The sequence below is a fragment of the Bubalus kerabau genome, chromosome 22, assembly GCF_029407905.1.
Source record: "Bubalus kerabau isolate K-KA32 ecotype Philippines breed swamp buffalo chromosome 22, PCC_UOA_SB_1v2, whole genome shotgun sequence".
Lineage (NCBI taxonomy): Eukaryota > Metazoa > Chordata > Mammalia > Artiodactyla > Bovidae > Bubalus > Bubalus kerabau.
This window is the reverse complement of record NC_073645.1, coordinates 26092432-26109097: the sequence shown is the minus strand read 5'-3', so window position 1 is coordinate 26109097 and position 16666 is coordinate 26092432. Positions and strand designations below refer to the sequence as shown.

At 42.6% G+C, this 16666-nt stretch overlaps 1 protein-coding gene across 6 annotated transcripts in view; it reads right to left on the bottom strand.

Annotated features, from left to right (window-relative positions):
- CNNM2 (cyclin and CBS domain divalent metal cation transport mediator 2) overlaps positions 1-15490 on the bottom strand; it is a 187695-nt gene extending 172205 nt beyond the window's left edge. For 3 of the 6 annotated variants that reach the window (XM_055560831.1, XM_055560832.1, XM_055560833.1), the window contains exon 1: positions 13707-15342. In XM_055560831.1, coding sequence (XP_055416806.1) covers positions 13707-15327 — 1621 coding nt within the window. In that variant the 5' untranslated portion in view covers positions 15328-15342. Of the gene's footprint in view, positions 1-10; positions 5818-13706 lie in introns of those variants that run through there. The other 3 variants (XM_055560835.1, XR_008707249.1, XM_055560834.1) reach the window with 3 other exon arrangements.
- Positions 15491-16666: the final 1176 nt, after the last annotated feature.

The following is a 16666-nucleotide window of genomic DNA, read 5'->3' as shown; positions in this document are numbered from 1 at the left end:
TCAAAAAAACTTTTATTCCAAGTATTTTATTTAACAAAAAGATTGCAAATGCACTGAAAAATACAAAACACTGTTGAAAGAAATTTTAAAAGACCTAAATAAATGGCAAGATATCCCATTTCATGGGTGAAAGATTTAATATTGTTAAGACTGTAATACTCCCCAAATTGACAGATTCAATGCAATCTCTATCAGAATTTCAACTGCCTTTGCAGAAATGAAGAAGAATATCCATGAAGAATTCATATGGAAATGCAAGGGATTGATTTCATCAACATCATCATGAAAAAGAACAAAGTTGGATAATTCATTTGTCCCAATTTCAAAACTTACTATAAAGCTATAAGAACCAAAAGGGCATGGTACTGACATACGAAGACATGTATCAGTGGAAGAGAATTTAGAGTCCAGAAATAAACCCTCACGTTTATGGTTAATTGACTTGTGATAAGAATGCCAAGACAAGTCAATGAAGAAAGACTAGTCTTTTCAACAAACTGTGCTTGAACAATGAGATATTCACATGCAAAAGGATAAAGTTAGACTACTATTACATACCATATACAAAAACGAACTCAAAATGGATTAAAGACTTAAATGTAGAAGGTAACCTATGAATGTCTTAGAAGATAACATAGGCAAAAAAGTTTGTGACCTAGGACTGGACAATGGTTTCCTAGAAATGACAATAAAGACAAAGCAAAAAAAAAAGGAATTGGACTTCATCAAAATTAAAACTTTCCTGTTTCAAAGGTTATTATCAAGAAAGTGAAAAGACAACTGACAGAATAGGAAAAAATATTTGCAAATTATATATCCGGAAAGAAACTTCCTGATGTTCAAGTTGGTTTTAGAAAAGGCAGAGGAACCAGAGGTCAAATTGCCAACATCCACTGGATCATGGGAAAAGCAAGAGAGTTCCAGAAAAACACCTATTTCTGCTTTATTGACTATGCCAAAGCCTTTGACTGTGTGGATCACAATAAACTGTGGAAAATTCTGAAAGAGATGGGAATACCAGACCACGTGACCTGCCTCTTGAGAAATCTGTATGCAGGTCAGGAAGCAACAGTTAGAACTGGACATGGAACAACAGACTGGTTCCAAATAGGACAAGGAGTATGTCAAGGCTGTATATTGTCACCCTGCTTATTTAACTTCTATGCAGAGTACATCATGAGAAACGCTGGACTGGAAGAAACACAAGCTGGAATCAAGATTGCCGGGAAAAATATCAATAACCTCAGATATGCAGATGACACCACCCTGATGGCAGAAAGTGAAGAGGAACTAAAAAGCCTCTTGATGAAAGTGAAAGCGGAGAGTGAAAAAGTTGGCTTAAAGCTCAACATTCAGAAAACGAAGATCATGGCATCTGGTCCCATCACTTCATGGGAAATAGATGGGGAAACAGTGGCTGACTTTATTTTTGGGGTCTCCAAAATCACTGCAGATGGTGACTGCAGCCATGAAATTAAAAGACACTTACTCCTTGGAAGGAAAGTTATGACCAACCTAGATAGCATATTCAAAAGCAGAGACATTCCTTTGCCAACAAAGGTCTGTCTAGTCAAGGCTATGGTTTTTCCTGTGGTCATGTATGGATGTGAGAGCTGGACTGTGAAGAAGGCTGAGCGCCAAAGAATTGATGCTTTTGAACTGTGGTGTTAGAGAAGACTCTTGAGAGTCCCTTGGACTGCAAGGAGATCCAACCAGTCCATTTTGAAGGAGATCAGCCCTGGGATTTCTTTGGTGGGAATGGTGCTAAAGCTGAAACTCCAGTACTTTGGCCACCTCATGCGAAGAGTTGACTCATTGGAAAAGACTGTGATGCTGGGAGGGATTGGGGGCAGGAGGAGAAGGGGACGACAGAGGATGAGATGACTGGATGGCATCGCTGACTCGATGGACATGAGTCTGAGTGAACTCCGGGAGTTGGTGATGGACAGGGAGACCTGGCATGCTGCAATTCATGGGGTCGCGAAGAGTTGGACACGACTGAGCGACTGAACTGAACTGAAGAAAGTAGTATGTGGAATACATAAAGACCTCTTACAATTAAATAATAAAAAGACAATGCAATTTTTAAAATGGACAAAAGATATCGGAATAGACTTTTCTCCAAAGAGGATGAACAAATGGCCAACAAGATGAAATGATGCTCAACATCATTAGACACCAGGAAAATACCAATCAAAACCACAATGAGACACCACTTCACACCTACTAGGGTGGCTATAATTAAACAAACAATCAACAATAACAAGAGTTAGCAAGGATATGGAGAAATTGGAATGTTCATACATTTTCAGTGAGAATATAAAATGGTGCAGCCATTTTGGAAAACAGTTTGGCAGTTTCTCAGGGTTAAATATAGAGTTACCACAGACCCAGCAATTCTACTCCTAGGCATCTACCCATGAGAACTGAAAATTTACATCCACACAAAAACACGTATACTAATATTTATAATAACCAAAAACTAGAAACAGTCTGAATGTTCATCTACTGATGGGTGAAAAAACAAAATGTAGTATACCCATAATATGGAAAACTATTTGACCATAAAAATGAATGAATGAAACACTGATACATGTTACATGGATGTACCTGCATGAACCTTGAAAACATTACACTAAGTTAAAGTTAAATATATAAGTTAAATATAAGAAGCCAGACACAAAAGGCCATGTAGTGTATGATATACTTTACCTGAACTGTCCAGAACAAGCAAATCCACAGAGACAGAAAGTAGATTAATGGTCTCCAGGGAAGAGGGGAATGGAGAATGACTACTAATGTGATTCTTTCTGGAGTAGAAACTGCTCTAGAAGTAGGCAATAGTGATAACTATACAACCTTGTGAATACACTAAAGACCAAGTTGTACACATAAAATGGGTGATTTTTGTGGTATGTTAATTATATCTCAAGTTTTAAAAAATTTAAAGGAACCATTTGTGTCAGCAGCAAAATGTTCCCAAGGAGAAATGGAATAATATGAGTTCTCCATTAGCAAAGGTCAGTTTTCCCAAGAACAGGACTCATAATGTTCTCAGCAGATTTGAATTTTTGCCAGGTATGTTATTCTGCAAAGTTATCCAAGGGATCTTTGAAAAGATGATCTATGATTACCCTATCCTAACACATTAACTATTAACTTGTCCATGTTCCCTTCCAGTCTATACACATGTATATTTTCACATATCTATAATCTATACAAAATAGTCAGTATAAATCTTCCATATTGCTACATGGCCTTTAATGACCATATGATCATTAAATGGTTGTGATTAATTGATTGTGATTAATTGACACCTATCATTTTCTTAACTCCTTTCTTCCATGTCCTATCTTAAAGTGTTAGATATATTTAAGTCATCTCTAATTTTTCAATATTTATAGGTATTTTTGCAATATATATGCAACATGAAAAGCCAACATAGCTCTTTTCTCCTCTGGAATTGTATCACTGAATTAAGATTTCCAGGGGAAAAAAATTACTAAACCCTTTGAAGGATATTTTTATGATTCCTGGTTGCCGTCCAAGTATTACAAAGTTACATTGCTATTAGCAACAAAAACTTGCTATATTAGATGCTGATTATGTCAAAAGCATAAAAAATAGCAATACTAAAAAATTTTATCCGAGTAATTTGACATCTTCCTTTAATCTTCTAACTTTGATTATTCAAGGCTTTCCAAAATCCATGAGAATTTGTTCTATTTCTTTTAAACTTTGCTGTCTTTTTCAGTCACTTACAGTTAAAGAGAATGAAGTTTTTTTTTAATTCAGCATTCTTACTCTAAAGAGGATGGAACATGTAATCAATTGCATTGTTTTCCTTAAAAACATATACACATGTGGCTATCTCATAAGTAACAGCATCGGCTAGAAAAGCCTAGAATTCAATCACACACACACAAAAAACAACCTACTATGATTAGCCACTTTTCAAAGTTTCAACATCCAGGGGAATTCCAGACTCAGCACTTCCCTGTAGGGGCCCCAGTTCAATCTCTGGTCAGGGAGTTAAGATTCTGCAAGTCACATGGGCCCAGCAAAAAAAAAAAAATTTCAACTTCCATTAACAACTAGGTGCACACATGACCCAAGGTGTCTCTCTTGACTTGCAATCATTAGTCTAGAGAAATACCAAGACCACCACCAAAGAGTCTACAGAATCATTACATAAAAATAATGGTTAACTGAGCTCTGTGGAAAATTCTTAAAGAGATAGGAATACCAGACCACCTTACCTGTCTCCTGAGAAACCTGTATACAAGGTCAAGAAGCAACAATTAGAACCGGACATGGAACAACTAGGAAAGGAGTTCACAATCGGGAAAGGAGTACAACAAGACTATATATTGTTACCCCGCTTATTCAACATATGTGCAGAGTACATCATTCGAAATCTTGGGCTGGATAAATCACAAGCTGGAATCAAGACTGCCAGGAGAAATATCAACAACCTCAGATATGCAAATAATACTGCTCTAACAGGACAAAGTGTAGAGGAAATAAAGAGCCTTTTGATGAAGGTGAAAGAGGAGAGTGAGAAAGCTGGCTTAAAACCCAACATTCAAAAAACTAAGATCATGGCATTCAGTCCCATCACTTCATGGCAAATATAAGGGGAAAAAGTAGAAGCAGTGACAGATTTGATTTTCCTGGGCTCCAAAATCACTGCAGAGGGTGACTACAGCCATGAAATTAAAAGACAGTTGCTCCTTGGAAGGAAAGCTATGACAAACCTAAACAGCATATTAAACAGCAGAGACATCAGTTTGCCTACAAAGCTTGGTATAGTCAAAGCTATGGTTTTTCCAGTAGTCATGTACAGATGTGAGAGCTGGACCAGAGAGAAGGCTGAGCACTGAAGAACTGATGCTTTAGAACTGTGGTGCTAAAGACGACTCTTGAGAGTCCCTTGGACAGCAAGGAGATCAAGCCAGTCAATCCTAAAGGAAATCAACCCTGAATATTCATTGGAAGGACTGATGCTGGAAGCTGAAGCTCCAGTACTCTGATACAAACAGCCAACTCATTGGAAAAGACAGTGATGCTGGAAAAGATTGAAGGCAAAAGGAGAAGGAGGCAGCAGAGGATGGATGGTTAGATAGCATCACGGACTCAAAGGACATGAATCTGAGCAAACTCCTGGACACAGTGAAGGACAGGGAGCCTGAGGGCGGCAGGCCACAGGATCACGGAGTCAGACACAACCCAGCAACTGAACAACAAGCAGCAGAGTGACTGGTACTGGTGTAGAAGCATTTTCACATTCATTATCACAGGAATCCTTACTAAGTACAGTATGAGTCAGAAAATATCCCATTTTACTATGAAAAAACTGAAGCTTAAAGAGGCTAAGTTACTTGTCCAAAGTAGATTCAGGAAAACCACATATTTTTTAACCTTTATGCTAGCAGGTAGTAGCCTCCCCACAGGATGTGAATTCAAAGAAAGAAACATTCCCATCTATGTCTGACAGCAAGAGAGGGTTAAGTATGAAGAAATGAGCATCTCATCATCACTATATCAATATTTATGATCAATGGTCGCACTGATGTCAAAGTGGGGAAGAGTCAGCACCCCCATTATGTCCATCAAGCCTTCAGCCAGTCTAATAAACACATCATCTTCAGAGGGTGCTTGTTCTTAGTCCCCTTTCTCCCCCTTCCGCAGCCTGCCTCCCTGAACATCCCTCTATGCAGACATTCCTAGAGATGCCAGTGATGTGATGTTGCAAGAATGCTTCCTATTGTCTCTCCTTTGCAGTGTTGGTAGGATTTCGGGTTTCTTGTTTGTGTTCTGAGAAAAAGAAGATGAAAAGACAATACTGAAATTGTATTCAATCCCAGTCATCCATTTCTATGTATTTAGTTTAATAAATGTCCTTTACGTGCCAAGCAAATCTTACTGGAATTGACGCTTACTACCAATAAAATGTGTATTTAGAGGAAAGGGCTCCTTAGAAAGAAATATACTAATTTATATGTAACTAAAGTACTGTAAACATCTAATTCAAGTCCAGAGGTTTGCTCTTAAAAGTTGAAGTAGTTCAAGAGCAAATAAAATCATAAAATATTATGTTGGCTCAGTCTATTTTGTGCATTTTCCTGGTTAATAAGATTTTAATTTGTGTTTAGGGCTGCTAATAATTAAAATTAACCACTACCTCATAGTATGGTACTGGTTTGGAATGATAAAGACCAAGAGAAAAAGCAGAACAAGATTCTTTCCTATTTCATCCAGGTAATACTAAGTCAGACCTGGTATTCATCTATGGCATGTCTTGACCTAAAAGGCTTCAGTGATACTAACACAAATAGCCTTCAAAATTCAGACTGGATCCTCTGTAAGAATTTTGTTTACATGATAAAAAACCTGAAAAGATGCATGAATGGGACACATGCTTCAAATGCTTTAATGACTATTTCAATGGAAATGTCACAGACCTGCACCTTGAACAAAAATTAAAAGAATCAAAGAAGATTCATCCCATAGTCCCAAATCCAATCTTCACTACTCTCACAGAAGAAACAATAACAACAACAAAATCACTCAGGGATATCTAAAACAAGTTAGTTAACTCAAAAGAAAAAGAAATAGCTTACACCTTACCTAAGGCTTCAATCCAGATATCAACACCCATTTCATAAAACACGCGTATAGTCTAATCTTCAGTTCAGTCGCTCAGTCGTGTCCGACTCTTTGCGACCCCATGAATCGCAGCACTCCAGGCCTCCCTGTCCATCACCAACTCCCAGAGTTCACTCACACTCACGTCCATAGAGTCAGTGATGCCATCCAGCCATCTCATCCTCTATCATCCCCTTCTCCTCCTGCCCCCAATCCTTCCCAGCATCAGAGTCTTTTCCAATGAGTCAACTCTTCACATGAGGAGGCCAAAGTACTGGAGTTTCAGCTTGAGCATCATTCCTTCCAAAGAAATCCCAGGGCTGATCTCCTTCAGAATGGACTGGTTGGCTCTCCTTGCAGTCCAAGGGACTCTCAAGAGTCTTCTCCAACACCACAGTTCAAAAGCATCAATTCTTCGGCGTTCAGCCTTCTTCACAGTCCATCTCTCACATCCATACATGACCACAGGAAAAACCATAGCCTTGACTAGACGGACCTTTGTTGGCAAAGTAATGTCTCTGCTTTTGAATATGCTATCTAGGTTGGTCACAACTTTCCTTCCAAGGAGTAAGCGTCTTTTAATTTCATGGCTGCAATCACCATCTGCAGTGATTTTGGAGCCCCCCAAAATAAAGTCTGACACTGTTTCCACTGTTTCCCCATCTATTTCCCATGAAGTGATGGGACAGATGCTATGATCTTCTTTTTCTGAATGTTGAGCTTTAAGCCAACTTTTTCACTCTCCACTTTCACTTTCATCAAGAGGCTTACTTTCTGCCATAAGGGTGGTGTCATCTGCATATCTGAGGTTGATATTTCTCCCAGCAAGCTTGATTCCAGCTTGTGTTTCTTCCAGTCCAGCGTTTCTCATGATGTACTCTGCATAGAAGTTAAATAAACAGGGTGACAATATAGAGCCTTGACGTACTCCTTTTCCTATTTGGAACCAGTCTGTTGTTCCATGTCCAGTTCTAACTGTTGCTTCCTGACCTGCATACAGATTTCTCAAGAGGCAGGTCACGTGGTCTGGTATCCCCATCTCTTTCATAATTTTCCACAGTTTATTGTGATTCACACAGTCAAAGGCTTTGGCATAGTCAATAAAGCAGAAATAGATGTTTTTCTGGAACTCTCTTGCTTTTCCCATGATCCAGCGGATGTTGGCAATTTGATCTCTGGTTCCTCTGCCTTTTCTAAAACCAGCTTGAACATCAGGAAGTTCACGGTTCACGTATTGCTGAAGCCTGGCTTGGAGAATTTTGAGCATTACTATACTAGCGTGTGAGATGAGTGCAATTGTGCGGTAGTTTGAGCATTCTTTGGCATTGCCTTTCTTTGGGATTGGAATGAAAACTGACCTTTTCCAGTCCTGTGGCCACTGCTGAGTTTTCCAAATTTGCTGGCATACCAAGTGCAGCACTTTCACAGCATCATCTTTCAGGATTTGAAATAGCTCAACTGGAATTCCATCACCTCCACTAGCTTTGTTCGTAGTGATGCTTTCTAAGGCCCACTTGACTTCACATTCCAGGATGTCTGGCTCTAGGTGAGTGATCACACCATCGTGATTATCTGGGTCATGAAGATCTTCTTTGTGTAGTTCTTCTGTGTATTCTTGCCACCTCTTCTTAATATCTTCTGCTTCTGTTAGGTCCATACCATTCTGTCCTTTATCGAGCCCATCTTTGCATGAAATGTTCCCTTGGTATCTCTAATTTTCTTGAAGAGATCTCTAGTCTTTCCCATTCTATCTAATCTCAGCAGAGGAGAAAAACTTAAAAAAAAAAAACTAAAAGAAAATGAGGTCACATATTCAGACTCATTTTCTATGTAACAAAATGCCTGTCAAAGATGACTTGAATGCCAGATATCAAAAATATAGATATCAAAATCACAAAGCAAATAAAAACCAATGGCAAAGCTGAATATTTGTTTAAAGGTACCCTGAACTTGGAACCAGAAGACCTGCTTTTTGGAATGGAAAGACCTCCATCCTAGAGTCAAGTTCTAAGGCTACTGATCCTACTAGTTAGATGGGTGGACCTACACAAGTCACTCAGCTTTCTCTCCTCATTCTCTCCTGCTCGAGAGAGGCTGACCAGACCAATGATTAAGAGGTTGACTAGACCAAAGTTTCCTAAACTCACCTCATCACAAGAACTACCTCACAGTAACTGTTAACAGTGTAGAGTCCAAAGCCCCTTCCCTAGAGAGTCTAGTTCAGGGGGTCTCTTAGTGAGGCTTAGGAAGTAATTCTTAGTAAGTGATCCAAGTCAGTCTCATCATTTGGTAAGCTTCACAAACTGGACCACATGATCCATGAGCTGTTGCCTGTCTTCCAGCTCTGATTCTATACTATCTGGATATTTCAAAATTATGTTCTAAAAATGTGCAAAATCATACTAGTATCACATGTTTGCACATTAATTTGCAAAGAATTAATAAACCTACAAGATCAAAAAAACAAATATATCCACGCCCACCCCTTCACCCCGACACCATTCACACCTTTAAATATCAATAAAAACATCCTCCTAGATTCTAGACAAATGGAACACTGTATTTGGTGAGGAAAAAAGTTTTCAGTATTAAGCACTCAGCACATTAATACAGAAAGACTTGTGTTACAGGAAGGGAGAACTTGTACACCTAATGTTTAAGTGAAAATTACACACTACATTCTTCCCTTAAAGAACATTATCTGATGAGTTTACCTGTTTCAAGTTTTAAAAAAAATTAAAGAAATAGTCCGGCAAAGTCTGCAGCAGCTATAAAACAGCGTGCTCCGCAATCCTGGAATACAATTGTTACAAAGCTAAAAGAAACAAAAGGAAGCAAAACAAACGAGGTGGCTCGGAGCCCACATACTTTTGTTAGGTTTCGGCAGGTATAGGAGGAGCCTCCAGGGCACTTTCTGCGCACAAAGGTAGCAAGCTTTAATTTAGCTTTCCTTCCTCTACACTACTTTGCTTTAGGTGGTTTTTCTAAAATTCTCGTAATCCACTTCTGGGATTCACTTTTATTCTCTTTTTTAGATTTATGAGTTACTATAAAAGCTTACAAAGAGAAAGGCTGATGGCGGTACACTGGGGCTTGGGGAGGGGCAGGGCTGTACAGGAGGCTCGGAGGCAACCAATTATCACAAAAGTGGCCTCAAACAATGTAAATAAAATCAGGATTAAAACACAAAACTGGGTTTGAGTTAGCCCTGCAACACAAACACATGTGAGACTAAGAGTGAAACAGGACCACATAGGTTAGCTACCACTCACTGGTTAGAGTACGCCACTACAGCGGCAGCGGACCACAACACAGTGTTAGCTCAAAACAATATCAAAGTGAATCTTGACCTACAATACTGGAAACAGAATTGTTTAGATTTAGGATCATACACATCAGAAACTGACTTATTTTAATGGCAAAAGTGGGGACACCAACTGTTAGGTACCAGATCGCAAAAGCACTGGTTTAACGCAGTAACGCCGTGTTTAATGTTTAAATACATTTTTGTGTCTGTTGCTTTCAACAAGCCCTGAGGCAATGTTTTATTCAAACCTCACACTCACTTAAAATAAAAATGTAAAATCGGGATCAAGGGATCAGCATAATAGAATGGTTAAGAGTATGGGTCTGGCTGTCACACCAACCCCAAAACAACAAATTACTCAATGACCTTGAACACATCATTTCACCTATGCCTCAATTTCGTCATCTGTAAAATGGAGATGGTGCCTCAATCAGTTATCAGAAGATTTAAACAAGGTGATTCATGTAAAGCACTAAGCCCTGCACCTTGCAGAGAGCAAATAGGTAATAATAATGAGCTAACTGCAAAATTAGCATAATTACTGTCTTCTAACCTCAAGGAAAGCTATGAGTTTCCTGGTAGCCAGGCCTGCATGCATGCTGAGTTGCTTCAGTCCTGTCCAACTCTTTGCAACCCTATGGAGCGTAGCCTGCCAGGCTCCTCTGTCCATAGGATTCTCCACACAAGAATACTGGAGTGGGTTGCCATGCCCTCCTCCAGGAGATCTTCTCCACCCACAGATCGAACCCGTGTCTCTTATGTCTCCTGCATTGGCACGTGGGTTCTTCACCACTAGCACCAAAGCCAGGCAAAAACTTTTAATCATTAGAAAGAAGATTATTTACATATACTACATAATACAGAAAGGTGATTGTTATTTTAGTCGCTTAGTCATGTCTGACTCTTTTGCGACTCCATGGACTATAGCCCACCAGGCTTCTCTGTCCATGGGATTTCCCAAACAAGAATATTGGAATGGGTTGCCATTTCCTTCTCCATGGGCTCTTCCTGACCCAGGAGTTGAACCCACATCTCTTGCATTGGCAGGTGGGTTCTTCAGCACTGAGCCACCTGGGAAGCCACTACATAAAGGTAGCTTTTCTTTGCACATTACAGAAACTTTGCCCTTCCTTAGTAATGAATAACTGAGACTAATGATGCAGACCTATATCCAGGAAAGGCTTCAATGCAGACATTTTTAATTAGGAAGGATAATTTTCAATGAGATATGGATTAAGGGTCTAACCTGTGGGGGGGAGTTATAGTTGGTGGTGTTAGGAGAAAGAGGAAAGGAGAAGAAGTAAAAGTCTTCAAACCATCCCATAAAGCATTATTCAATGGAGAAAAACAGTGGCAGGTTGACTGTTCACATTACTTCATAACTGAATCAGAAAATGAAGGAAAGAAAAATCAGGTGAAACATTTTAACTAACGCAGAAAAAAGAAATAATGCAGCTATTAGTAAGGTTAAAACGGCCACACTCATTCAAAAAAAAAAAAAATCAAGGAAAGGAAGGTGAAAAATCTATTATTTTGACAGTTTAAGCAACAAGCACCCACTGTAGCCTTTTAAGATCATGGCTTAAATTTCCCATTTGCAACCAACTGTCATTGCCCACTCTTCCAAATAAGCTACTAGCATGAATGCACCTTTAAATCATACTGTCTTCTTAACTGAATACATTATTCTGGTTACAGACAAAAATAAAATCTTGTGCATTATCTTTTTTTTTTTTTTAGAATTCACAGGAAAATATTATCAATTCAATCAATTTAAAGGATACACTTCAAAGAAAGTACTGTGAGAGGTAATTTGGGGAAAGGGAAAAGTTCCTAGTAAAAATAAATCATTCAGAGGAAAACTGCTCAAGAACAATCAAAACCAAATTTCAAAATAATGCAAATCTTGAGATTTTGAGAGAGGGGCAGGATTAATGAGTTGCAAGGGGCAGAACTAAATTCTCAAAGAAAGAAAATAAAAGATACAGAAGTGAAGAGAAGATTTCAGCAGGGAGTACACACCAGTGCTACCAATCCATCAGCAGATACGCAAAAATTCTGAATAATAAAAAAAAGAATATATTATCTCTATCAATATTGGGAAATTTAGCAACTAAAGGAAAATAAAGTATTTCAAAGCCATTTTCAAGCATTTCAAGACATTTTTCTGTATTCCACATTCTACCGCAAAATGAAAAGAGAGACTGGTTAGATGCTCTAATTAACAATTTAGTAGTGAAAGAATAATGCCATCTCCAAAGAAGCTCTGTCACTTAGAGATAATGGACATTTTCTTTTTACTGTTTAAGAATCCAGAAGAATCCCCTTCTGCTTTTTAATGCAAATTACCCCATCTCTGAAGCGCATTCTGCTGTATCTGAAAATTACTGCAGTGTGATCCTGTTCCAGAGAGGACAGCGTTCAGGGAGGAAAATGGAATTAGGACAACTGCATACTCTATGTTCATATCATCACAGCCATCAGGCTGTCACCACTTACACATGGCCTTTTTCTGTGGAGAGACCACTCTCAGTGATCAAAATTCTACTGGAAGAAGGAAAAGTTAGTTTTGAGGACTATTGGCTCATTAAAAGGTTAGTACACATTCTAACACCCACACCATAACAATTTAAAAACTCAGTATCAAAAACTTGGCTTTCAACTAACAAAGCTAGCTACCTACTGGAAACATTTTTAAAGTCAGAATTTCAGTGATAACAGTATGAGTTGCCGATTTGTTACATGGTAAAACAAACAGAAAACACCACTATGCAAGAAAGGTGAGCACACCACCCCCTGTACTTCTCTTTCCTGGTAAAACTCCCTGGAACAGGGAACAATGACTCGCAGACATACTTCCACTGAACATACCAGGTGATCAAGGTTAAAAAGAACACTTTTAAACCAGAAAGTCTCAAGAAACAGACAAACCATATAGAGGAATTAATCCCATTGTTAAAAATCCAAGCTTTCTGCCTAAACCACACTCGGTTTGGGAAATTTTATTTGTTGTTAGGTAAATGTAAACAAACAGTGAAGTAAGCTAAGCAATATAGAGCCTCATAAAAGGTTAATTTATCTCTAGTCTTTCCAAGTTATATATTAACAAATAGCTTTAGTTAAAAAACAACAACAACAACAAAACACCTCTTTTCCAGCTAAGACAAGTCAACCAAATGAGTGATTTTCTTTAGTGATACCTGACTTATCCCATACCCTATTCTCAAAAGCAGACCCTAATCTCTCCCACAGGTCACCAGACAACAAGGAACTGAAGCAACTGAAAATGCACTTCCAATCTTGGAAATATCAACTGATTGCTCTGGGTTTAGAAAAGCCCATTTAAACGTTCTCCAAATGCCTGAGATTAGTACATGGCAACCAAATGGCACAGCATGGCATCAGCGGGTCCCTTTTTTCATCTACCCACTCAGAATCCCGCAATGAATGCAGCAGATCTCTCAAGGCCAGAGTGCAGGGGCTAAGAGTACCATGCACAGAAAATAGGAAGCCTGCTTTGATAGGGAGGGAAGCAAGCCAGGGCAGTCTTGTGGTTTTAAAGAACCTAGAAGGGCTTACTAGTTCAATCCACCCCCAAATCCATGCCACCCTTTCAACTTTACAATTAAAAGAGAGGAGAAATTCCGGTCAACTCGCCTTGGGGGGTTGGTCTGAGGGTAGAGGACTCAAGTAGGGAGGAGGATGGAGTGAGAAAGAGCAAGCCAATGAAAGGGTACCAAAATTTTCCCACCTTTCTTAAATTCTTCCAGCATAGCGTCCAACTTGGTGTCATTGAAAACAAAGTGCAAGGGGTGGTTATAAAATTTCGTGATGGTTTTCAGGGGAGTACAGTCATCTGGATCCACGAAGGCCAAGTCTTTGACGAAGAGGAGGTCCACGATGTTGGAGCGTTCCCCCTCAAATACTGGAATGCGAGTGTAGCCGCTCTCCATGATCTCCGACATGGTGTTGAAGTCCAGAATGGCTTCGCCGGTGATCATGAAACAGTCCCGGAGGGGAGTCATCACGTCCTCCACCGTCTTGGTGCGGAGCTCCAGCGCCCCTTGGATGATATTCAGCTCCTCCTTTACGAGGTCGTTGTAGGGGTCTGTGACCCGGAGCATCTCCAGCAGCTTTTCCCGGTTATAGACGGTGCCTATCTCCTGGCCCAGAACGCAGTCCAGCAGCTTGCTGACCGGGTAAGAAGCGGGAAAGGTCATCATCATGAAAAACTTGGTGAGGAAGATGGTGTTGGCTCCCACAGCCAGGCCGTGCCGGGAGCAGATGGCCTGGGGCACGATCTCCCCGAAGATGACGATGCCGATGGTGGAGACCACCACCGCCACCAGGCCTGAGCCAGCGATGTCGTCGAGCAGGATGGTGAGCGTGGTGTTGACCAGCACGTTGCCCAGCAGCAGCGAGCACAGCAGGTAGTTGCCCTGCCTGCGCACGGGCTCGATGCGCTTGGCGTAATTCTTCTCCTTCTCGGTGCCGCAGTTCTGCACAATGCGCAGCTCCATCGGGTCTAGGGCCATGAGTCCAAGGTTGAGGCCGCTGAACATGCCCGACAGGCACAGGAGCAGCGAAATGAAGATCACCTGCAGCCAGAAGGGCAGCAGGAACTTCTTTTCCTCCCCCACGATCATCTTGGTATCCTCGCCATCGTGATAAATCCAGGTGGTCTCGGCCCACGGGGGTGGCGGGAGCCCGGCCACCCCTGAGCCGCCCTTGCCCCCGACGGCGCTACCCGCGGACCCCGAGCCGCCGGCGCCTAGGGCTGGCGTGGAGAGCGACGTGCACAGGTAATAGGACTTGCTCTTCTCCATCTTGCGCAGCGGTTTGATCTCTATCTCAATGATGCCCGATGTACGGCGGTTGAGAATGATATGGGGCAAGATGATGATATCTGATGTGCGGATGCCGCAGCGCTGGGGGCCGCTGTCCGGCTCCGGCGGCGCGGGGCCCCCCAGCCCGCGCTCGCCGGGGCTGTGGCGCTGCCGCTCGTGCTCTGTGAAAGCAATGCGGGACCATGTCTCGTTGTTGATGTTCTGCCCGTACACCCGCAGCTTGACCCGGGTCCGCTCGCTCACCCGCAGCGCCCCCCCTTCCATGAAAGACACGTCGTTCGTGTCCTCCAGCCGCAACCCGATGATCACCGTCTCTTCGTTCTCGCCCACCGCCGTGCAGCCACCCGCGCCGCAGCAGCAGCTCAGCAATAGCAATGGCAGCAGCCGCCCCGCCGCCGCCTGCAGGACCCCCCGGCCGCGGGCGCTGAGGCTGCGGCGCGCCGCCATCTTCCAAGAGGGCAGTACGGCGGCTGCCTGCCCGCCCGCCATCTTTACTTCGGGTTCACAAGCGCCACAGCCAATCATAGGGTGGCTGCTCCAGCTGCGGCTTCATGCTTCTCAGCCGGCGGCACGAGCGCAGGGACCGGCCCTGGGGCGAGATTGCAACGCAGTGTTCGAACCCACTGCTCAGCAACCCGCCTCCCTGACTGACACTGACTCGGCCTGGGCCAGCACCGAGACCTCGAGGCTAGCGGGAGGGGGGAGAGGGTGGGGGGAGTGCCAGCGGCTTCTGCGAGAGGCAGGGCGACCAGCCAATCACCAGCAGGTGCCCGCCCTCCCAGCCAGGGGGCTGGAATGGGGGCGTGGCCGTGAACGGTGCCGCGAGCCAATGGCAAGATAAGTGGGTGGGGAGACGAGGGACAGCGTCCTCCTCTGCACTCCAAGTTTCCAACTGAAAGGCGCGTGACTCTTGTGTATGTGCGAGGGGAGGAGGTGTGGCCAGCTCGGGCCCAAGAGCCAGTCACAGATGAGAGCCGTACGAAAAGGGGCGGAGCCCCCCGTCCCGGCGGCCAATGCACAGGGGCCTTTTGCGAGTCTGACGTCCCGGAGGGGCCTCGGTAGTACCCCTGTCCCTAGGTTGGCCCGCTAGACTAATGTCCTGTGGCCCGAGGCGACCGGTTCTCGCCGGGCCACGCTGCCGGCTCCCGCGTGCTCAGTGCCCGTTCAGAGAGAGCTGCGCCTTCCTGACTCAAGATGCACATTAGCCTAAAATGAAGCTGAGCCACCGGCTGCGCCCTGCTTCTTTACTCCTATGCGCCTCTCCGCTCGGGATGAGCAGTGGCCGGTGGGCCCCAACACCACACCTACGCGCTCCGCTGGAGCCGCTCACTTATCCGTAAGGGACAGACGCCCTCTGCAGCTCACGGTCAGGTAGCGCCACCTGCCGGTAGCACAGGCTCCCTGCAATGCTTTCCAGGTACGCTGCAAACCCAAAAAGGTGTTCAGGAGGTGGGGCAGTTCCCCGTCTTCCAAATTATAAGAATCCCTTCACTTTCTTACTGAAAATATATATTCCCTGGACCCATTCCATACTTACTGGATGGGTAGGACTCAGGAATCTATTCCTAGTAGGCACTTGGGCAAATCTGGGAAATGGGACGGGGCGGACATCCTAAGCAGACCCATAAAGGCTCATTCTTAAACACACTGACCAAACCCTGCTAGGTTCTTTGGTGGCTCAGGAGGAAAAAAAATCTGAAGACCAAGGACTTCCAAGCCCCTCTGTATCTGGAGGAAACAGAGTAGCCAAATTGCTTTTTTTTCTTGGAACTTAAACATCCAAAAAATAATTATTTCCGTTTTTTCTATGCTGCAAGCACATTTTCCTTTCTGTAAAATTTTTATGAATTTCTAATAGATATAA